Genomic DNA, 21,780 nt, shown 5'->3' with positions numbered 1-21,780 from the left:
GGCGTAGTCCGCAACTTCGCACAGTCTTTGCACACACACACACACACGCATACAAGAGAGAGGGGAAAAACATACGCTGAAGCGGTGCATTCAATCGCTCGAAAAACACATGAAAGTAACAATCACCCACACAGCACTACAATCTAGTAGCCAGTTCTGTCTACACCGGCTGCGGTCGTCGTCGCTGCTGTAGCGGCTGCAGCGTGGTCAAGGCGGTGCTGCCCGTCGAGTCGCCGCAGCGCCACCTCCAGCTGATCTAACATCGCCTGCTCCTCATCAGTCAAAAACACCGCCTCTTTGGAGAGAGCCGCGTCCTTTGTCAAACGCACGTCGGCAGACGGAGGAGGTGGTGAAGGGGCAGCAGTCGCGAGACGAGCAGCGACAGACGCGGGTGGAGTCACCTGTTCTACCCGGATTCGACTGTTGTGGCCTGATGGCGGGCCCGCTGCTCTGCTCTCTTGTATTGGATAAATGCGAGGAGGGTAGGCGCCGTCATCTTCGCTTGTTGCCCTCATCATTGCCTTGTCGGCAGGCTGAGCAAGCTCTGGTGGAGGCACCGGACGGACCTGTTGGCTAGCGAACGCTGCTGCCTCTTGGAGGTTGCGCAGGTACACCGCGTCCTGCACGGGCCGCGGTGGTGATGCTAACGCCGCGAACAACGGTTGTGGGGGCTCGCGCCGAGCTTCGTTCTTCGTCGCTCGTAAGCGGCCGTGGCTCCGCTCCCGCCGACGCAGCTCATTGTCGATGTCGTTGATTGTGGCGTCTACCGCTGATGTGTCGGCATACGGCGATAAGGCCGGTCCAGCGGCAGTCGCAGTCAACGCAGGGTCACTGCTGCTATTTCGGTACGAGGTTTTCGGCAGCTGTTGCTGCTGTAGCTGCTGCTGCTGCAGTCGCGCCTGAATTCGGGGGTTTTGCCGCCAGAAGGCATCTCGACGCTCCGCCGCTGCCACTTGCTGCTGCGTCTCCTGCCACCGCTTCTCCGCATGGAGGTTCGCCACGTACGCGTGAACAGAACGGCGTGGCAGCGATAGGCCGTCATCGCGGCCGTAGTCGTGCTCCTCTTCCCTATCCTCTTCGCTCTCCTCTCTACCGTCGCTGCCGCGCCGCTCTCTTCCTTGATGTTGCTGTTGCTGAGTCCGTTCACGAGAGGAGAGGCGAGGCGACGTGACCGCGTCACCGGGTTGAGCAGAGGACCGACGGCGTGACGGGCTACGACTTGACCTGTGCGACAGAGGCTGTCTCTGTCCTTCCCCTCTTCCTCCACGATGCACAAGCACACCGTCGCGCGGTGGGGACCAGAGGCGACCGTCGGGGGCGCGGTGCACCGCGATCGCAGCTGCGGTGGCGGCGGAGGCAGCGCGAGGCTGTCGGTACGACGGTGTGTGATCCCTGCGTCGCTCGTCGTGACCGCTGCCGCTACGGCAGCGGCGTCCATCCGCCATTTCATCACCGGCTTCTTCTTCTACTCCTCCTTCTTCCTCCTCGTAGGGTAAGTTGCCCTCGAAGTAGTCCACCTCGCTCGTGTGTCGTCGCGAGGCGTGAGAAGGACGGACTGGGGAGCAACGCGCTGACGACGGTGTCAGTCGTCCGCGCACGGCGGAGACGGGAGATGACTTGTGCGGCTCCTCCACGGGGTAGGCGTATCCGTGCGGCGGCGAGGCTAAAACGTGCCGCACCAGCGGACTCATCGGCTTTGATGCCGTCGCCTGCCACGGTGGCTGCTGATGTGCTTGGGGAGAGGTGGTGCGTGCCCCGTCCTGGCGTTGCCTTCGTCCCTCACGCCCGTTGTGTTCTACCAAGACCGGTGCCCTCTCCGCTTTTCCTCGCCGAAGGTCTCCCTCCGTGTCGTCCTCCGCCTCCGCCTCTTCTTCGTCGTCGTCGTCGTCCGCATCCAATTCGTTTCTGTTGGACACGTCCGCACACGTACGATGCGGCGGTGGGGCGGAGTTGCAAAGAAGCTTTACGGCCTCCAACGTCGCCTGCAGCAGCGCGTACGCGTCCACCCGGCCCGGGCGATCAAACGCGATGTGCCGCAGCGTCGTCGGCGCGTCCTCGTCTTCCTCCTCGGCCGACCTCTCCGCTGCATCCCGCTCCGCCTCGACCGAGTCCTCCAGCCACGTCACCACCACCCTCTTCACGGCGTACACTTCATCCGCTGTCAACCGCCGTCGTCGCGGCACCGTCGTTGTGCGCGCCGGTGGCCCGCGACCGAAGCGATACGACACGTCACCTCCCTGGCGGCAACGACGTGCCGTGCTAGCGGAATGGCTGCGGCGTCGCGAGGCATCGCCGAAGTTTCCGTCTGCCACCACCACGCACGGGGCGGTGTCCAGCAGCACAACGCGCTGCAGCATCCTCTGCAGCCGGTCCACCACCTCCCGCACCTCGACGTAGCGACGGGCGACGATGGTGTGGGTGTCTTTGCGACGCTGGCCGTCGCCGAGCGCTACTCGTCGCGTCTCCACCGTGGAGCAGTGCGGGATGTCTGCTGCGGCGAAGAGGCGACAGAAGAGCTGAAAATCCCGCAGCGCGTCGGCGTCCACGTGAATGAAGTACTCACGAAAGACGGCGCAGGTCGGGCTCAACAGGTGGAAGCGATGGAGGCACACCGCAAACTCCTGCAGCATTGGCCGCCACTGCAGGGCACCGTAGCGCGCGGCCAGAAACGACGTCGTGAGATCGGCCACAGTGACGGAGGTGGGGTCTTTCTGGTGAGGCCCGGCAACTGTCGCACCCCTCGCATCGGTGCAACGTCTACCGAGACTCGTGGAGGGCAGAGGCGTAGAGACGATGGCGGGCCCCGTGGCGGCGGAGGCCTGTTGCACGGCGACCTGCGCGACAAACTCGTCAATCAACTTCACCGCCCACTGCGCGGTGCGGGGGGAGGCGTGCGAGGCAGAACGTGTCTGACGCGGGACAGCCGCGGTGCGTGTGGGACGCTGCGGTGGAGAGGACGCCGCTCGCACAGGGCCGCCGCGTCTTTGTGGTCCGCGGCTGTGGCGGCTGTTGCTGCTGTTGCTGCGACTTCGACGCGTCTCCTCCTTCGGCGCAACGGCGACGGTGGTGCTGCCCTTCTGCGATACACGACTGCTCATCGAACGGCTCGTGCGCGGCCCCTCAACGCCCTTTCGATCAGCCCGGTCGTCGTCACTGTCGTCGTCATTCCGCTTGCTGGAAAAAGGCGACTGCCGTCTGTTTTGGGTACTGCGCGGCGGGAGAGCACCGACCTCGTCGCGAGAGCCGTTCTGGTGATGCGTCACGTCATCGCGCCGCTCCTGTCGAGCATGCGCCGCCTTTGCCTGACCTGCAGCCGGCAGTGCTGCACCGTAGCGGTGCTCCGCTGCCATTTGTTGATATCGGCTACTCAGCGCAGTGCTCGTCGACAGAATGGACGTCGGGGCTTGTGTCGTTGCTGCCGTGTGGCGCTGCGAGGCGGGAATGGTTTCGTCGGCGTGGTAGCGATGGCTAACAGCCGCGTCGTAGGCAACGACCGTTGCCGGTGCCCCGGTCGGAGCAGGCGGCGGTGGCGGAGGCGACGGGTACGTGGCGGAGAAGTACGGGGGTCGATAGAGCAGGGACGAAGAGACAGCAGCAGCAGCAGCAGCAGCAGCGCCCGCCGGAGAAGGCGCTGGCGGGGTTGATCGCGGACTGTTTCGCAGCGGTGATGCCTCCGCTCTGCTGTTGTAGCTGCGCCGGTCCTCGTGGTTCTCTTGTGGTCGGAGTGTAGTGCTGGAGCTGTACAGCCGGTTCCACGGGATGCCGCAGGGTGCGAAGGGGGTCGGCTGCAGTCCGGTTGCGGTGGTCGCCGTCGTCGTCGGGGCGGCGACGCGTCGCACAGAGGGGTGGTCGACACGGTCGACGCTGTGGTAGCCAACTGCACCGTCGCCAGTGGTGTTGGCGGGTACCACCCGTGGAGGATACGGTCCGCCAAGCATCTAAGAAACGATTAAAGATATAAAAACACAAGAAGAAGGGGGTGAGAATGGTACAATTACAGCCGTAAAGCGAAGGAATAGATTTTGTTGTTGCTGCTGCTGCTGCTGCCACACTCGGGAGTGACGTGCTAGTTTGGGTGTGCGTGTGCGTGGCACGTCTTGAGGCCGGTTCTACCCTCTGCAACGAGGCAAGAAACAAAAAAAAAACAACGGCTGCTTGATTTGCAATCATTTTCATGAAGGGGCGAGAAGCGCGAGGGAAGAACGAGGATCAGAAAGAGTTGGGCGAGAGGGGAAGAAGGAGGGGGGAGGGGGGGGGGAGGCTGCGGAAAGACGCACAGCTCCGGTCTTTTCTCGCTCCTCACGCTTGGCATTACTTCGCATCGAAGAAAGGGAAAAGCGGAAGAAAAAAAAGGACGGCGCCGATGCGCCTCCGTCTCTTCTCTCTTAGTGCCCCTTGGACCCATGTCGTTGCGTCTCGTGCAGCGGGCCAGAGCGATGGAAGACGTACGCGAATTACGAAGAGGAGCAATACGGTGGTTTGTGCGACGTCGTCGTCGAAAGAGAAGCTCATATGCGACTTGGGCCCGTCAACAGGGCGTCACGCAGCTGGGCGCCTTCTTGCCGCGCCGCCGTCAGCTGCATCTGCAGTCTCGCTTTATCATCCTTCAGGTCCTCCAGCTCATGCCGCACCGCCGTCAATCGGGACTGCGCATGACGAAGCTGTTGTTCCTGCTCGCGTTGCTGACACTGCAACTCCGCACAGCGCGCCGTCAGCTCGGACGTCTGCGCCGCTGCCTGCCGCGCTTGCACAAGTTGGTTGCTTTCCAGCGCACGCACGACATCCCGCAGCCCCCGCAGCTGTCGCTCCATCGAAGTGAGCGACGTCGCGGCGTTGACGGTGGTGGTGAGGGCGGTATCGTCCGGGGTGACCAGCGACGACCCGGAGAGGCGCCTGCGCATTAAGCCTCCCTGTGCGTCTGCGTCGACGTCCTCCCTGTTCCTGGTTAACGCATCTGCATCGGGAGAGCATGTGAGCAGCGATGTGCGCGTCGCATCGAAGTTGCCTTCCCTCGCCTTCCCATTCCCTTCGGTTAATACGGTGCTCCGCCCGCTGCCTTTGCGAAACTCCGTCGTGTGCTCGAGGCGCAGGAGGGAGGCAGAGGCAGAGGCGACGGTGGAGGAGGTGGAAAGACGGTGCACTTCATAGGGCGACCGCACCGACGCACGCTGATCACCGCCGGCGCTGCTGTTGCTGTTGACGACGACGCCGACGGGCAGCGTCCGTTGTGCTTCAGGAGGGATGGAGGTGTTTGAAGGAGGCAGGTCAGAAGGAGCACCAGCACCGCTTGTGCGTGCGGAAGTCCATTTGTACGCCGTGACTTCCGTTGCTGCTTCCATGACTTGACCACGCTGGGGAAGAAGATCGGTGCGCGGCGGCAGTTCGGCCAAATGGCTGATGTTGTTTATCGCTGAAGCTGCAACGCTGTGCGACCCATCACGAGCTGGAGGGCCCGTTGGAACGCCGGACTGCCCGGTCAACACTGAGAAGGCTTCGTCCCCTTCCTCTTTCGCAAACGGAGGCACTGCCACGGTGCTGCATCCGTGCTGGTGGTTGCACAAGACAAACGGCGGGCACACCGGCGCGGCCAGAAATCTCTGCTTTGCGTCGAGCAGTGCCGCCAGCAGCGGCCGTGCTGTCAGTGCGGTCAAAGCAGCTGCGGGCGTACTGGACGCTGTGGCCGAACGCGCTGTCCCGGTCGGCGGCAACGCAGCAGACGTCGTGCTCGACAGAGGCGGTCGTTGCTGCTGCGCGTCTCGTTGCTCTTCTTGCTGTTGCTGGTGATGCAGCAAATCACGCGGCGTGAGCAAACCGGCCGTGCACGGCGACGACGGAAGCATCCCGGGTGGGCGAGGCGCGCTGCGTACATCGGAGGGCTGACCTGCACCCGTCTCATCGCGCTCGCGACTCGGACCTACCGGGGCGGGCGAGCGAGAAGAGGCGTTGACACCCGTCGGTGCGGCAGCAGGGGGCACCTCGCGGAACATCTGCAGCGCACGGCGCAGCGCCTCCGCCGCGCCCTCCTCAGCCAGCGGGTCCTCCAGCGCAGACGGATGCAAGGCGGAGCTGTTGCGACTCGCGCGCAGTGGCATGGGCTCGGGTTGGTTGACGAGCGCGCTGGGCGGCATCCCGTCCTCGTCCTCGCGCATCACCCTCTCTGTGTTGCTGTGGTCGTGTCGGGAGAAGAGGGCGGAGGGAATGCTTGTGTCTCTGACGTCCCTTCCTTCTCCTCCCTCCTCCTCCGCCGTGATGGTACCATCGCGCTCATTGCGGGACAACAGTGAGAATTCGTTCTTGCGAACAGGCGAGACACCGACCATGGAAGGGGTGTCAGCGAACACGGCAGTAGAGGTAATAGTGGTGGTGTTGACGGAGCGAGGCAGCTGGGACTTGGGGAGCAGAGCATTGTTCTCTGAGAAAGAAGAGGAAGCGGCCGTTCCGTGCTGGGCAGTGTGAGCTTTATCTACGCTGGAAGGTGCAGTAGACGTGCTTGGGCCTGCTGTTGCCGCCATCGCTGCGTGTACTGTGTCTGCGGTTGCCGCGGGTAAACGTCTAGAGGTCCGCGTGTCGACCGCTGCAGCGTTCCCAGTAGACTTCGTCGCTTTGAGAACCTTTCCACTGACACCGTCAGCGTCGTCGACTTCATCGCTATCTGAAGACGATGAGGAGCTGTCGTGCCACTGCATTATCCCACCAGCTGCACTGCTTTTCGTCGGCGGAGGCCTTTCGTTTCCCACAGGCTGTTGGATCAGCGCATTCTGGACTTCCCCGTTGGGGGCCGCGAAGGCGCCTGAGTGCTTCGGTGTGCTCTCCTCCGCTTCGAGAGGAGTCTCCAGCTGCTTCTTGTTGTTGTTGTTGGTGAACGTAGAGCTCGCGACGCTGCTGTCGTCGCTCGTGCTGCTTGACTCCTCTTCACTCGATGGAAGGGCCATGCCTCCACGACCGACTGACGTCCCCTCCGATCTGGTCTGCACTCGAACCGCTGTTGGTGCTGCGGCACCCGTTCGCGGAAGTGCTTTTCCACTGCGCAAGCCCATCTTGCTGTCATCCTCGCCACTGCTTTGCACTGCCGTTGTCGTGGTAGGCAGCACATACTCCACTTCCTGCTGCGCTTTGGCGGAGGTGACATCGATGTTCACCTGTGCGGTGGGCCAGAACATGCGCGCTTCCGGCTTGCAGGCGTGAGCTACTTCCCGCACAACGTGCGGCACTGCCGCCTCTCGCACCATCGCGTCAGCCACCGCCTCCACCTCGCCGCCCGTCACCTCGGTCCGGTGCTGATACATCAGGTGTAATACGAAGCAGAACGTGACGTAGTCTACAGCACTGATGGCTGCGAAGGAGTCCAGCGTCACCCGCAGCGCCGTCCTTTGAGCCGCAGACGACAACGATGGCAGTGTCGGGGCTTTGCCTTGTGGCTCGGCGATTGGACGAGGAACTGTTTGGGTCAGCAGCGGCTCCAGTCGACGACTGCACAACGCGGGCATCAGCGGCTCGGGAAGACTCCGCAAGAAGCGACAGAGCAGCACACACCACATGCTGGCCGTGATGGACGTGCCGACAGCGGTGCTGGCGGAGGCCGCAGGTCCCCCGTTGATCGCACAAGCCAGAGCCTCGTAGGACCGCAACAGCTCCGCAAAGACAGGCTGCGACGACAGCTGTCCTGCCAAAGAAGAAGATGGCGGCGAATGTGCACCCTGTGGGCGCCTCTTTAGTAGCTTCCTTGCGTGTTGTAGCGCCGTCACAAATTTGTGAGTCGAGACAAAGTCGTGCAGCTGCTGGGTGGTTCCGTTGACCCACGCTGCCTGTTGCTCGGCGCGCAACACCGCTGAAGACGCGCTACCCGCCGCAGCACCACCACTGCTGCGACAAAGACAGCGTCTCTGCTCGCTGCTAGACGCGTTCCAGAGCTGTGCCACCTCTTGTAGCCACACAGGCACGCCATCAACGTAGTAGCTGTCTCTTGGCGCGTTAGGAGTGAGCGCTTCGTCTGACGAAACCCGTCGAGTTGCTCTGGAAAAGAAAGGAAGGTGTACTTGGTCTTTGGTTTCTGTTAACGGTGTGTGCAGGGCTGCCTGCAGGTGCAGCGCTGCGTTCCGTCGCAGTACCTCCGCGTCGTGCGGGAGGTCGAGCGCGGCCCGTTCGTACGCCACCAACGCATGAAGGGGCACGCCGGCGTAGCTGCTGAGCTTTACCGGGGAGCCGGTGGCGACGGTGGTGCAGGGCGTGGACATGCAGAAGGCGCTACCCATGCATGACGCGGCAGCGTGTGGCAAAAGAAAAAAAGAAAGAAGGAGGAAAATATATATATATATATATCCGTTTGCTCGTTTGCAGGTTCGGTCTAGAATGATTGTCTATGCGTATGAAAGATTGCCATGGTTTAATAACGTGTGCTGGCTCTCTCTTTCTATCCACAGCGATGTCGATCTACGTGCGGCTCGAGGTGCGTCGTGTGCTCTTCGGGAAACGAAACAACATCAACAGAAAGAAAGAACGGTGACGCCAAAAGAAGCAAACAAACAAACAAAGCTGATGTGTGCGCGTGTTCTCGTTGAGACTTCGTGGAGTTCGCTCTATTTCTTTTCTTGTTCTTGGGTCTCCGCTTTCTGTTGTTGCCTGCTGATACGTTGACACTGAGAAGGAAAGAGAAGAAGAAAATGTTCTCGAGAGTATATTCTTTTTCTGCTGTTGTTCGAGTTCACGTGTGTGACTGCCCGATCCGCGAGTGGACGTTGTTTTCGTTGTACACGCTGAGACCAGTGGAGGCGGTAGGAGGGGAAAGAGCGGAAAGAGCGGATTAAGGAGGCGATACACATCAACGCAGGGCTTTATGCACAACCTTCACACTCCACGGCCGAAATGAGAAAGTAGCAGGGAAACAACAAAAAAAAAACATCATCCCCGTCAACGCGATGCTTCTTCTTCTGCTTCTGAGCTCGGATAACACTATCCAGCGCCTTTTTGCTGTAATCGCGAGATCGCCTTACAGACGGGAAGCATATGTGTATGGGAGAGGGAAAGCAGAGAAGGCGGCGGGTGAGGCGAGGACGACCACGGGAACCGCTCGCTCAAGAAGCAGATGCAGAAATAGTTCTCATTGAAACCCTTCTGAGACGTAGTTTTTATTTCTTTTCCTTTTAGCTTCGCTTACGCTGTAACGTGGTAGAGAAGTCAGTACCACAGCTGACACAAAAAACGGCTGCATGGACAAAGCATCCACAGCGGTGAAAAGGGAAAAAGAAAAAAAATAGTAACAACACAACCAATCAACATCAACAGCACCTCATTCTCTCCTCCGCCAACCGCGCATGGACAAGAGAACAGCACAGTAAACACAAGCCAAGAAAAAAAAATAGGAATATAACGCAAACATAGACTTCGAGGGATGGACGACATCACGCCGTGGACCGCAGCGCCAGCACTGCAATCCCCACATCACTGCGGCCATCTTCGTTGCTTCCTCGCTCTCTTTCCTGCCACGACCCGAGCACGCCCACAGGGAAGCAAAACCAAGGAGGAGAAAAAACGAAAAAGAAAAAGATAAGTATGGCGAAACGAGAACAACCAGCGATGAGACAACAACAATAATAATAGTAATAAACCAGACAAACTCTCACGCACCATAGAAGAGAAAGGAGCGCAAAATACTCCGCACTATAACAACGACAATCAAGAAAGAAATCAACGATGCACTGCACCGCACTGCATGAGAAAAACATGTACTTCAAAAAAAAAAAGATGATGAGTCACACAGCATCATTACGGAAAAAACGAATAAAAAATGGGGAAAGAACACACAGAGACCGAAATCGCCATAAAATACGTGATGTCACACGGCGGAGGGGTAGGAGAAGAAGAACAGACGAATCAGGTGTGTGTGCGTGCGTGTGTGCGTGCAACGCGTGGACGCATTCAAATGAAATAGAAATCAATACACTGCTGGCAGTTGCCGACCTCAAAGACAATGAAGACGAGAAAAAAAAACTTTAAAAAGACGCACACACATACGCACACGAAGATGATGCATCCAGGTCAAGCGGTCGAGGCTGCGACGGCTACAACAACAAGGCACATAAAAGGAAAACCAGAAAAAAAGAAAGAAATATCACGGCGCACGACGACGGCCATCTTTATTTCCCCTTTTCCCGTCTTGCCTTTTTTGGCACGACATTTATTCTGCAGCCCAACGTGAAGAGGAACGTTGGACCCGCGAAGCACACCTCGGACACAATTTGAAGCGCAAAGACTACAACAGCGAGTCCTCACCGACAGCCAAATACTCAACGCTTCCGCCGCACCGTACAGACGCAGAGCGAAACAAACAACAAAAGCGCAGAGGGGAGGAGAAGACACAACAGCAAAGAGACAGCACACACACGCAGCACACGTGAAAAGAAGAACAACGGGAAAGAACACACGATGAGAGGGAAAGCGGAGATGATTTCTACACCGGTATTCTGTAACATCACGGAGAGAGAGAGAAGGAAAAAAGCTGAAGCAACTTCTGGTGCCAACACTGCACGTCAACAAGTGTACGTGAAGAAAAAGGATATATATAATGAGGAAGAAAGTGTCAGCACCGTCAGCGCCGCTACCGGTTCTCGATGATAAAGAATCACTCTACTAAAACATGCGTGCCACGCTTACTATGAAGGACACAAACAACAGAACAACAAAAATTAAAAGCAGCATTAAAACCAGCAAACATACTTGCCTTTACGATTTTGTTTATCTCACAAATACAACGACAACCTCTTTCCTTTCCTTCCTTCTTGAGCTCCTTTTTTTTTTTTTACACCGTCGCCCCATGGGCGGAGATCTCCGAGTAGGGGCCGCTTTTGGCGGGACGCGGTTGGATGTTTTTCCGCAGCGGAACCGCCAAGTTCGGATTCGGGGCAAAGGTGTGCGAAAGCTGCTTCGAATGGTTCGCCCCACTCACGTCATCGGCCATGATATCCACCGCCTCCATGAGCCGGCTCGTGTTCCGCGTCACGGAATGAAGTATGGAGTCCTCCAGCGGGTGCTCATTCGAATGGGGCGAGTGGTGCGTCTCGTAGGACAGCACCGCAGGGCCCAGGACATCGAACTGATGCCCGACATCGCGGCGATGCTCCTCTTCGGTCTGCTCCTGCAGCGTCGTTAACGCGTCCGTCGCGCTGTCGTCGGACTGTTTGCACATGCACTGGATACGGTTCGCGGCCCACTGGAAGAGGTGCTCTCGCTCCCCCTCATCCCAGTCGAGGCACATACGGCACACCTTCTCGTACTCCTCCGCGGTGCACGGGTCGGGGTCAAAGTAAAAGCCAACGCTGTTCGGCAGCGTCGACTTCTTCTTGTCTGTCAGACGGCGGTAGTTGACATCGAGCGGGGGTGGTCGCCCGGCCTCGAGGGGGTGTCCGGCCGGCACCAGCCGCGTCGCGCTCCCCTCATTCACAAACAGCGGTAGCACAATCGTCCACTTCATGTACGCCTGTGGTGAGTCGGTGCGCAGCAGCAGCAGATAACGTCTGCGGTGCTCCTCAAAACTGAGTCCGAAGTAGTAGTAGGTGCAGCTGTGGCTTGCCGCTGCCCCGTCGGTGTTCTTCAAGTCTTTTGCGAGCCCGTTGAGGCTTCCTCCGTCGCTGGAGGAGACGACCTCGCTGCAAATGCCGTTGTGGCTGTGCTGCGGGACGGCCGGGTGCCGCGCCGCGCTCACGTCCCCGATGAAGTAGACGGGCTCCAGCTCCAGCTCCCCACGTCGCCGCCGTGTAAACGGGATGAACGTCTTGGCGAGCGAGGCCCTCAGCGGACGGTTGGCTGGATAGACCCCCTTTTCACGCGGGTTGGTGTGACAGAACCCAATGCCGTCGTTGGTGATAAACACATAGCGGCGATGCCAGCCCTTGGCGATGAACATGCCACGACACAGCGCGTACTTCTCTAGCCATCCTTCACAGAGGGGCGGCTGCGATGCTCGCCTAAGTGAGGAGTTCTTCTTGGGAGAGAAAGAACCATTCATGATGTATTACACGTGCAGTCGCACATACAAAGAGAAAGAAAGAAAACAAATAGAGTTTATATATATAACGCTTTACACGAGATTCGTTTACTTTGCCTTCGTTATTCGACAACGTTCGTTTTCTTGTTTTTCTCTTTGCCTTTTGAGGATGGTGGGGCGTTCGAGCCGCAGTGCAGGCCGGGTATGAAGAGGACAAGAGGAAAACACCGCAGAAGCGCGTCAAGCTTTCCGGGCAAACACGGCAAGGAGAAAAAGCCTTCAGAAAAACAACAACAACTCCCCAACAGAGAGAGAGAGAGAGAGAGAGAGAAAAGAACGTGTAGAAGAGGATATGCGAACGGGCTGTAATTTCTCGGTGACGATTAAGGACAAAAAAAAAAAGGACTGCTAACGTCAACTTCCGTAACGATGCGACACCGATGGAGGCGGTACGATGCTCAGCGAAACGCAACTGAAGGGCACTTTTCTTCTCTTCAAGAACAAAAAAGGTAAGAAAAAAAATCCACTATCAGCACGTGTGAGTGGGAGACAGTCGAAACTACCAGGAAAAGAAGAATACGTTGATTTGTCGTTTTGCTAAAAAAAACCTTTTCTTTTTGCACTGATGCCTCCAACCGCAAATCAGACGCCAACGCGGATACAGAACCGGGTCTCCTCTCTTCAACAAGTTCAGCAGGGGATAAAAGAATCCGAGAAGAATGGTGGTGTCAACGCGGCAGCGGATATCCGTGATTTACAAACGAGCTGCACACACGATTTGCAGTCGCCTAAAAAAAAGAGCTGAATTTGAAACGAGGAGGGTAATTTATATATATTTAAAGACAAAGAAGAAACTCAATGTGTCGAAAACAAAAGGGAAGGGAAAAGAAGTGCGATAAGAATTACGCGACCTTCGCCTGCTTGCTACGCGAATAGCTGTTCAAAAATGAAACAAAAGAAAAAGAGATGACGTGCTTCAGGAAAGAAGTAGTGAAATAAATAGATATTTATATCAATGTGCTTTTGACTTTTATGTTCGAGAAACTGAAGGAGGCAAAGACGGAAAGACGTACACTACGGAGATGTCCGCGGTAAGAAAAAAAAAACATTCAAAAAAAAGAAATAATGTCTTCCCACTTTGTCTTTTTTTTAACGAGCAAATATTTCTCCCTCTCCCTGTCTGAAGATCTGTGCCAAGGTTCGGTTGTTGTTCTTGTTTTGGAATTTAGAATAATATATATATTACGACACCTCCTTTGTGTTGTTCGTGTCACGGGAAGCTCTCGGATCTTGCTCTCGCATTAAGTAGGGTTTTGATGTAGTTGTTGCACGGTGTGCGTTCCTGTGGAGAAGACTCCGGTCCAGGCTACGAAAAGCAACGGGCTTGAGGGGGGAGGGAAGGAGGAAATAAATATTCAAAAAAAAAGACCTCAATTTTTCAACCGTACTATGAATCCTCGCTGCTTTCGGGTAAAATCAGCGTGCATCGGGGAGGTAGAACAGACCGGTTATGCCGCGGTTGAGCGACGTGTGGAAGTCGCGAGGAAGAGAAGCGGAAGGCGAAATAAAGAACGAAGCGGTGGATGATGTCACGGTAAACACAGCGGAGGCGCGGAGGGCGGATGACCGCGTAAGAAAAAGAGCGCTCCCACACACACACGCACACGAAAAGCCGAGCGCGTTTCACGTTGCGTCCAACGGTTTTTTTTTTGCTTCCTTCTTGCTACGTGTTGAGCCCGCTCAGTAATTCAAGCAATAGGAAAAAAAAACAACGAGAAGTTTGTCGGCGCCGACACGCGTGAAGTGCGCGCGGACTCGGCCGCAAAGCTGTGTAAACCGACTGCGGCCGGTCTCGAGTCTTTTCCAATTTATCTCGTACGACCTTATGCATCAGAACGTTTTCGTTTCTCCAAATACTCGTAATGGCAAAAATAAAACAATTGAATAAAAAAAAAAACGCAAGTACAAGACACAAATAAGCAAGCCCCAACAACAGGGGAAAAAGAGCGACACAGAGGGAACACAATTGCGTAGTAAGTACAGAGAAGGCAGCATATAACACCAACAAATACGAGCATCATCCGTGTTCGACACATACACACACACCCTCGCACCTGTGCATTCGAAAAATCAAACAAGACCCATTAGCGCCGACTCCTCGTCAACAAAATGCGTATGCCCATTCACGTCAGAGCACGCTGCAACGACAGTGGACCCCACACAACCCAAACAGACACGCACAGACACGTGCGCAAGTGCACTTCAGCAACGCTTCGACACGTGCTTTGCGTGTTTGTTTGCGAAAAAAAAAATATGAGGACTGCGGGAGTACCGGCGGACGATTCTCACCTGGAAAGAAAATGAAAAGAGAGGAAATGTGCGGAGGCTGAGGTAGCAGCAAAACCGCGGAGGGCAGAAACAGAAAGGCGGTTGGTGAGGGGAGGGCATGCAATAGGAGCTGCGCTCTGCCTCTCTCGGCTCGACACGGAGAGCACTTCCGGGCATCGAAGATGCTCAACAATGACAAGAGAGTTCGCTTTATCGGCCTTCCTCACCAGCGAGTTATCAAGAAGGAAAGCAGCGACACGAGCATTGCATCTGCACCGGTAAAGAGCGTGACCTCGGCCGCGCAGTAGCCCTTCGTCACAATACCGTACATCATCGGGTTCACCTTCACCTCGGCGATGATGTCGGCGCCACCGTTCGTCGTGGTCGGCGCCGCCCCACCTGCCACCGCCCCGCCGCTGACTCGCTGTAAGCGCCAAATCGTATAATACTCGGGCTGCGTCGGCGTCGGGTAGCCCGCAGCCGCCACCGTCGCAATAGCCGCCGTCGCCGCCGCACTGCTGCCGCCGCCGCTGTTGACCGTGCCGGTGACCGCAACACCGCCGCCGTCACTTGCTGCCATTTGCACAGCCGATGCGACGGAGTGGAGCGTGGTGCCGGCCATCGTGTTGACGCCGACCCCTCCACCACCTCCTCCTCCGAGTGGTGTGGCGACTGGCCCGTTCCCGACGGGGCTGGTGAGGACAGCCTGGCCGGGAGAGCCGCGAGGGGCACTGCCGCCGCTGCTGTCCATCTCTACCACTCCTGTGGGGGTTGCGGAGGACTGTTGCTGCTGCATTTGTTGCTGTCCGAGAGCTCCACTAGACGGGTTCGCCCTTCCCCTCATCTTACTCCCGTCGTCGCCGTTGCGCACGACGCCCGCAGGCACCGCCGCGGCGCTGACCGGCGTGCCACGCGCCACCTCGTTGGTGCCGCCGGCCGAAGAGACCCGTTTGCGGGCGGTGTAGAGCACGTCGTCGCCAGGTCGTGCAGCCACACCGGCCCCGTCCACGCCCCCGCTCACAACACCGTTGCCGCTGCTGCTGCTCGTCAAGGACAGGGTATACTGCGTCTGGTTATTCAAGGCGACGCAGCTGGCGAAGGTGCGGCCGACGGGGGTGGTGAGGTAGAGCGTGTTGCTGAAGGGGATCCAGCTTTCCTTGATGATGTACTGCAGGCAGCGCTTATCGCCGAGGTAGACGTAGCCCGTCACCTTCGTCTGTGCGTCGGCGGAGAAGCACAGAATGTGTTTCTGCATGTCGTTCACGTCCGATACGGAGAACTCCTCCTGGTCGGCCATCCGCCCGTCGAAGATAAACTTCCAGGTCACGGGCTGCCGGTCCCGCACAACCCACGGGGAGATGTACCGGTCGGACCCGATGCAGTAGTCCGGGTACGAGCGTCGGCCTACCCCGTAGAACATAGGTGGGGGCAGGTTGTTGATGAGCTCCCGGTAGCGCCGACTGACGCAGCTCATTTTCTTCAGCGTCAGGGCCCCAACGTACTCCAGCGCGGGGACCAGCTCAACGCTGCGCAGCCGCACCGCTAGCACCTCCGCCAGCGAGAACGCGATGGTCAGCCCACCCAACATCCGCGAGGAAGCCTTCACCGGTCGTTGTGCGGCAGAGGTGGCGGCGTGCGCCACCACCCACGTGTTGGACAGCGGCATGCGAATGGCGGCCCGTGCCGCGCTCATGCTAGCCACGGTGGTCTTCAGCGGTGTGCTGGCACCTCGTATGGAGACCCCTGTCACACCGGCACGTCCCGCACCGCCCCCCGGACCGTTGACAGCCCCACCGCTGCCGACGCCGCCACCGCCGCTGCTAAAGATGCTATTATTACTCGTGCAGGTCGTCACGGCCGGCGTCGGCGGCGCAACCGCAGCGGTGGTGGTGCCCCCGGCGATGCCGTACACGCCCGTCTCCTTGTACACCTCGGCATACGCGCGCCGCAGGTCCGACGCGCGCAGGTCAACAAACCGCACCCCGTACTTCACCGAGCCGAGCAAAGGGCTGTCGAAGTAGAGAAAACAGCAGAGGTTCTCGTGCAGCTCGTAGCACACCGCGCCGGAGTAGCCGCCCCAGCCGCGGGGGCGCAGCATCGACACTCCGCAGTGCGACTTGTGGATCACATGGGGGAAGCTGAAGGAGTCGTGGTAGAGCCCGTCCGGGGCGAGGGCGCCGACGAAGCGCAGCGGGGTGTGGGTGTTGTTTTCAATGGAGAGGACGAGCCCGCCTCGGGTGCCGGAGATGCGGCGGTCCAGCAAAGTCATGGTGGAGCTGATCACCGTGGAGGGGACGGTGTGCGACTGCCGCATCGCCAGCAGCGCTCGCGACTCACTCGCCAGTCGCCGCCACATGGACAGTTCATTGGTCGACATGCCGCACTGCACCAAGTCGCTCATGTACGACGTCGCCACCGGCTCATCGCCGTCTTCGTTGGTGTTGGTGTTGTTGTTGTTGTTCGCACCCCCATCGCCGGTCCCGCTGGTGTTGAAGGTGAAGGAGCGGGTCATGGCGGAGTTGCCCTGTGAGGTCTGGCCGTCGCACGGTGAGACGCCGAAGCCGCTTGTGTCGTTGCCCTCCGCCCCGACCCGGCCGCGGGCGCGGGCTGCATTAGACAGCGGTGTCGCCGGTTCACCGCGGAAGGTAGCGGCTGCCGGACCGTTGGCGCTGTTCGGGCTCGTCGGCCCGCTAGAGGAACTGCCCAAATTCGTGCGGTGGCTGCTACGCTCCTGCATCTCATACTCTCGCCGGGTGATGCCCATGTCTCGCACCTCCGCCATCTGAAAGCCGCGGTCCGCCCAAAAGGCTTCATCGCTGCTCGTCTCCTGGCTCCAGCCATCGAAGACGGCCCTGCCGGTTGCGATGGCTTGCTGCATGGACCGCAGCAGCGCCTCGGCTGTGTCAAAGGCGCTAGCCGATTCGACAATGTTGAACTGTCGGCGCTGTTCGCGGCCGACGTTGAAGTACGCCTCGGCGGACTGCCCTTGCGAGACCTCGACGGCCTTCTCCGCGTCCTGCAGAGCACGGGAGTGCTGCTTCAGCACGCTAAAAGCCTCGCAGCGAATGAGCAGCAGGCGTAAGAGTTGGGTGCGATTAAAAGTGTGGCGCTTGTTCAGCCACTCGGAGCTGCCCGGCGGTAGAGAGGCAGCGAGGGGGTTATAGCTTGTCGGGGAGGGCGAGGTAATGGCGACCCCAACCGGGCCCGCCGTAAACCACTGCAACGTGCTGGCGGGGCCTTGGGTGCTGCCCGTCGTGCGTGGCCGACCGGCGTCTCCTCCACCGCCGCCATTCGAATACGACTCCACGGCTCGCGAGTAACTCGACGAGGTGCTCGGGATGGCGTCCATGTTGTACTCCTTGCCACCCGACAGCGGTGGGAGGTCATCTGCGTTTGCTAAGGCGTGGGTGACGATAGTGATGGTGCCTTGTGGGTTGTTGTGCAGCCGAAGCTCGTCGAAGGCACGGCGGATGACCTCGTGCATCACCCCTCCTGGCTTTTCATAGTTCATGACGGCCAAGATGAAAGGGGGGAGGGGGGAGGGGAGCGCAACAACAACACAAGACAAAGACTAACCGATGTCGCGGCCGTAGCTTTCCTTTCGTTTATTTCTGCTACGCTCTGTTTTAAAATTTTGATACAAGGGAGCGCCTTCGACAACGCGGGTGAGAAAGCGCTTCAGCGTGCTTCTTCTTGTCGTGCAGAGGAGTGTGGAGACACCACTTTCCCAATTTCTTTTCTAATTTCGTTGAGCGCTCCTCCACAGAGCGCGATGACAAGGTGGAGAAGGAGAGCGCGTAAGCGGGAGCGGTGATGCGGACAGGAACCGGCAAAAGCAACAACAGGCAATATATATATATGTAGGTGACTCCCCAGAGCAACGGCGCCGCTTCCAACGAGGGCTACGTCCGAGAAAACAGAAAGGAAAGCCAATCAATTCAAAAAAAAAAAAAAGAATAAACGAGGTACGAAGAACAAAAGAGGGTGTTAAGACGATGGTGCATAGAAAACGGCCTCGCAACACACACACACACACACACACAGAGAGAGAGAGAGAGAGCGGATCACACAAACAGTAAATACAATGAAATAAATCGACGTGAAAGGTAAACAATACCGGGTACGAACACACACACACACACACGTGTGCGCTTTCCTTGGATGAGAGCCTGTGCAGCTATGGGGCGATGCTGTATCTTGTGTGTGTGTACAAAGAAGAAAAGCACAAAAGAAAAGGAAACTTCCGAGGCAACACGTACTCGAGAGTTTTGCGTTGTAAGCGAAGAGAACGGCGCGTACACCGACTTTTAAAGCAGCAGCTCGTCATACACCCCGCCACACACACACACACGCACACCAACGCATGCACACACACATACACAAAGAAGAAAGGAGATGTGAGTCGGCGCTGTATAATATCAAGTAGCTCCGCTTCTCCTGTCTGCGAGTATTTTTGGAAAATAAAACCAAAATAAAATCGGGCGGGATGCTTTGCGATACCAACTGCAGAGAGCCCCTTCACTTGCCTTTCTGCAATTTTTTTGTAGTCAACCGCTTCTCCCTCCACTTAATGGGCGAAGGTCCAAGTCGAAGGTGACGCAGCAGTCCGAGGTGAAAGAAGGAAAGGAGAGGGAACATGACAAATAAAGAGTTGCACAAGGGAAGATGCATGAATGGGTGGACGACAGATCGACGCTGAACACGTCAAGAAAGATTTCTTTCTTTTTATTGCTGTTGTTGTTTCGCGGTGCTCACGCTCACTTTCCAGGACTGCCCCGTGAAGGAGAAAAACTTCTGCGGAGTACCAACAAACCTTTTCTGCCACCTGTGCGTGGAAAACGGAACCGGGACAGAGGAGGAGAGAGACAGGCGCGCAGCCTCATGCTCCCCCCCCCCTTCCAGAGGCATCACCTCGTTCCGTCCGCGCTTCCGAAAGGCATAAACTGTTTCGGTTTTTCTTTGGTATCGTCGATTATTATTATCTGATGTCATTATCACGTAAGAACCCTACAAGGGGCGGCCACACAGGATACATCGCTTCGAGAGAGAGAGAGGACACACAGCGCAAAAACAGCCAACAGTTGAAAACGGCTCGTTGCCGCTTCGCCGCCAAAAAAAAGAAGAAGAAGGAATCGGACTGGAGCGGGGGCAACGCGACATGCTTCACAAGACAAAAGGAATCCTCGCCAACACCAACACCACGGCTACACTCCAAACACACAAACACAAAGAGCTGCTTCCTAGTCCGAGAAGAACGAAAACATAAAACATAAAAGAAAGGAAAAGAGGAAAGGCGAGCAACACCGACAGGACAGGGAGGAAAAAAGAACTTCCCAGCGACGCCTCTTTTTGCTGTGTTTTATCACTTCTACTTTTCTTCGAGGTAGATCTGCGAGCCGAACTTCGCGTACAACTGCGCCTTTAACTCGTTCAGCGCAGCCGCCAGATCATGCAACTCCGCCTCCACCTCCTCCCTCTCCGCCTCCATTCGTTGTTTCTCCGTGTCGAGCAGGTCCACGGCGCTGTCGCACTCCACATCCACAAAGGCTTCGCCAAAGACGTACTTCACCTGATCGCAGATCATCACCTCGGTGCTGGCATCGTCGAGCTTTTCAATGTCGTCAGCGAGCAGCTTTCGACGGCGGTTCAATGCCTGCACACGCCGGTGCAGACGGGAGAAGACGCAGATGTGCCGCTGATCTTCCCAGGTGACATCGATGGGGACGTCGTTCTTCTTCGCGGCTACGGCGGTCATGATTTCAGGAATTAATTTCTCTCTCTCGGTGAGTGTTGCGTGGTGTCGTGGTGAGCAAGGCAGTGCCACTGTGCGTGACCGTCTAGATGCTCATGTGCAAAGTCGCAGGAACAAGAGGTGTGTGGCAGTAATAATAGTAAAAGCCACAAGAATTGAGTTCACGCGCGTGTTTGTTTGCGTGCAGGTGCGAAGAGAAGAAGAAGAAGAAAAGATGGAGTCGAAGAAAAGAGGCTGTAAGAGCTGCAACCGCTGCGCTGCATAATGATGATGAGCTTCGGCAGGAAAGACAACAACGAGAGGAGAAGAGCGCGTAGCCCTCTCCCATGCTGCTGCGCCCTCGCAGTGCCGTTCGACGCAACGTCAAAGCCCAGGCAGTGGGCCTTTTCTTCTCCTATCGACACTTGAGGGGAGTGCTTGACATCCAAAAATATTAATAAAAAGAAGGGGAAAGGGGAAAGGAGAAACCTGAAAGGTGTTAACGCAGAAAACCGGAATACCAAATAATAATGAAAAACAAAAGACACACGCGACAATGGGGGATAACAGCGTGATCACACCGAAAGTGGGGCGCTGCGAGGATGGCAAAAAACAAGAAGGGAACAAGTGAGGGGAGGGGAGGAAGTACGGCGATCATATATATATGCACACAGACGGATAAAAATGGTTGTACAGTAATACAGTCGTCTATGTACTCCTGTAAAACAAACAAAAAAAAAACAGCGAGAAAGAAGAATTGAAAAAGAAAAGGCAGCAAAGAAAACAGCTGCTAGCTCGTGATGACAACCGTCATGATGAGCAAACAGGGGGTGAGAGGAAACGCGGAAAGACACGAATTAAAGCAAAAGCGGTGACAACGACCACCACCACAACAACAAAGACTGTATATAACCAGAAAAAAAGTATATAGAAAAATGGGAAAAGAAAAACGTGAACCAGCAAAGAAGGCATCCACGCACAGCACACACAGGCACAACAATGCCTCCTCCTATGCGAAGCGGTCACTGCCCTCGCGAGGGCATCAAAGAAATGACTGCAAAAGGAAAGAGAAAAGAGCATTAAGAAGCTGAACTTTGGTTTTGCAGTGAAACGAATGACGTCGAAGGAGCTTTGTGTTGTGTTGTGCGTGTGGAGATGAGGAGACAGTGACATGAGACGGCAGCAAAGTAAAAAGGAGAGCAAGAGAAGGTCCCACGTGAGGCAGCGGAAGATGAGAGTTCACGACGGCTGGAGCGCAGGTTGCAGAGACGTCCAAACCAAAACGAAAGCAGAGGGAAGAGAAACGGCAGCAAGAGGAATAGAAAAAAAAAACTTCGGAGAAAAGACGAGAGACGGAGATGGAGATGGGAAGACGAACAAGCTCCATCGTAGCACAAACATACACAAAATACGTCGCTGTTATTCACTTCCGCCACCAATACGCACACCCACCCACACAAGCAGAAAAGGAAATTCAATATGGAGACAACAGAATGACGACGGAGTGATACGCAAACGACCCTTTATCACTGAACGTAACCCGTGTTTGCAAGCGCAGAGGACGAAGCGAAAAAAAGGCAACAAAGAAGCAACGCAAACCCACAGACCCCATAGACACTGCTGTTTGGGCAATAAAAATAATTTAAACTAAAAAAAGCGGGGGAGCACGCCCACGAATCCCATCTTGCCGCGACACAGAGCCTCCATCGAACCCCCCCCCCCCCCGACCCACACACACACA

General features: G+C 56.8%; 8 protein-coding genes across 8 annotated transcripts; all 8 read right to left on the bottom strand.

Moving 5' to 3' along the window:
• Positions 1 to 143: 143 nt before the first annotated feature.
• On the bottom strand, positions 144 to 4,153 carry ABB37_05341 (hypothetical protein; the record flags this gene model as incomplete). The annotated part of the gene is made up of 1 exon (XM_015803314.1): positions 144 to 4,153. The coding sequence occupies exon 1, from the start codon at positions 3,936 to 3,938 to the stop codon at positions 144 to 146; it is 3,795 nt and encodes a 1,264-aa protein (XP_015657956.1). The 5' UTR covers positions 3,939 to 4,153.
• Positions 4,154 to 4,508: 355 nt separating this feature from the next.
• On the bottom strand, positions 4,509 to 8,755 carry ABB37_05340 (hypothetical protein; the record flags this gene model as incomplete). Its single annotated transcript, XM_015803313.1, has 1 exon — positions 4,509 to 8,755. The coding sequence occupies exon 1, from the start codon at positions 8,250 to 8,252 to the stop codon at positions 4,509 to 4,511; it is 3,744 nt and encodes a 1,247-aa protein (XP_015657955.1). The 5' UTR covers positions 8,253 to 8,755.
• A 643-nt stretch (positions 8,756 to 9,398) lies between these two features.
• ABB37_05339 (hypothetical protein) lies at positions 9,399 to 9,722 on the bottom strand (the record flags this gene model as incomplete). Its single annotated transcript, XM_015803312.1, has 1 exon — positions 9,399 to 9,722. The coding sequence occupies one exon, from the start codon at positions 9,720 to 9,722 to the stop codon at positions 9,399 to 9,401; it is 324 nt and encodes a 107-aa protein (XP_015657954.1).
• A 1,073-nt stretch (positions 9,723 to 10,795) lies between these two features.
• ABB37_05338 (hypothetical protein) lies at positions 10,796 to 12,259 on the bottom strand (the record flags this gene model as incomplete). Its single annotated transcript, XM_015803311.1, has 1 exon — positions 10,796 to 12,259. Exon 1 carries the CDS (start codon positions 11,999 to 12,001, stop codon positions 10,796 to 10,798), a length of 1,206 nt encoding a protein of 401 aa, XP_015657953.1. The 5' UTR covers positions 12,002 to 12,259.
• A 2,272-nt stretch (positions 12,260 to 14,531) lies between these two features.
• On the bottom strand, positions 14,532 to 17,819 carry ABB37_05337 (hypothetical protein; the record flags this gene model as incomplete). The annotated part of the gene is made up of 1 exon (XM_015803310.1): positions 14,532 to 17,819. One exon carries the CDS (start codon positions 17,817 to 17,819, stop codon positions 14,532 to 14,534), a length of 3,288 nt encoding a protein of 1,095 aa, XP_015657952.1.
• A 1,857-nt stretch (positions 17,820 to 19,676) lies between these two features.
• On the bottom strand, positions 19,677 to 20,147 carry ABB37_05336 (hypothetical protein; the record flags this gene model as incomplete). Its single annotated transcript, XM_015803309.1, has 1 exon — positions 19,677 to 20,147. The coding sequence occupies exon 1, from the start codon at positions 20,061 to 20,063 to the stop codon at positions 19,677 to 19,679; it is 387 nt and encodes a 128-aa protein (XP_015657951.1). The 5' UTR covers positions 20,064 to 20,147.
• Positions 20,148 to 20,849: 702 nt separating this feature from the next.
• On the bottom strand, positions 20,850 to 21,212 carry ABB37_05335 (hypothetical protein; the record flags this gene model as incomplete). The annotated part of the gene is made up of 1 exon (XM_015803308.1): positions 20,850 to 21,212. One exon carries the CDS (start codon positions 21,210 to 21,212, stop codon positions 20,850 to 20,852), a length of 363 nt encoding a protein of 120 aa, XP_015657950.1.
• A 66-nt stretch (positions 21,213 to 21,278) lies between these two features.
• On the bottom strand, positions 21,279 to 21,440 carry ABB37_05334 (hypothetical protein; the record flags this gene model as incomplete). Its single annotated transcript, XM_015803307.1, has 1 exon — positions 21,279 to 21,440. One exon carries the CDS (start codon positions 21,438 to 21,440, stop codon positions 21,279 to 21,281), a length of 162 nt encoding a protein of 53 aa, XP_015657949.1.
• Positions 21,441 to 21,780: the final 340 nt, after the last annotated feature.

Source organism: Leptomonas pyrrhocoris (assembly GCF_001293395.1).
Source record: "Leptomonas pyrrhocoris isolate H10 chromosome Unknown, whole genome shotgun sequence".
NCBI classification, from domain to species: domain Eukaryota; phylum Euglenozoa; class Kinetoplastea; order Trypanosomatida; family Trypanosomatidae; genus Leptomonas; species Leptomonas pyrrhocoris.
This window is presented reverse-complemented; position numbering and strand designations above follow the sequence as displayed.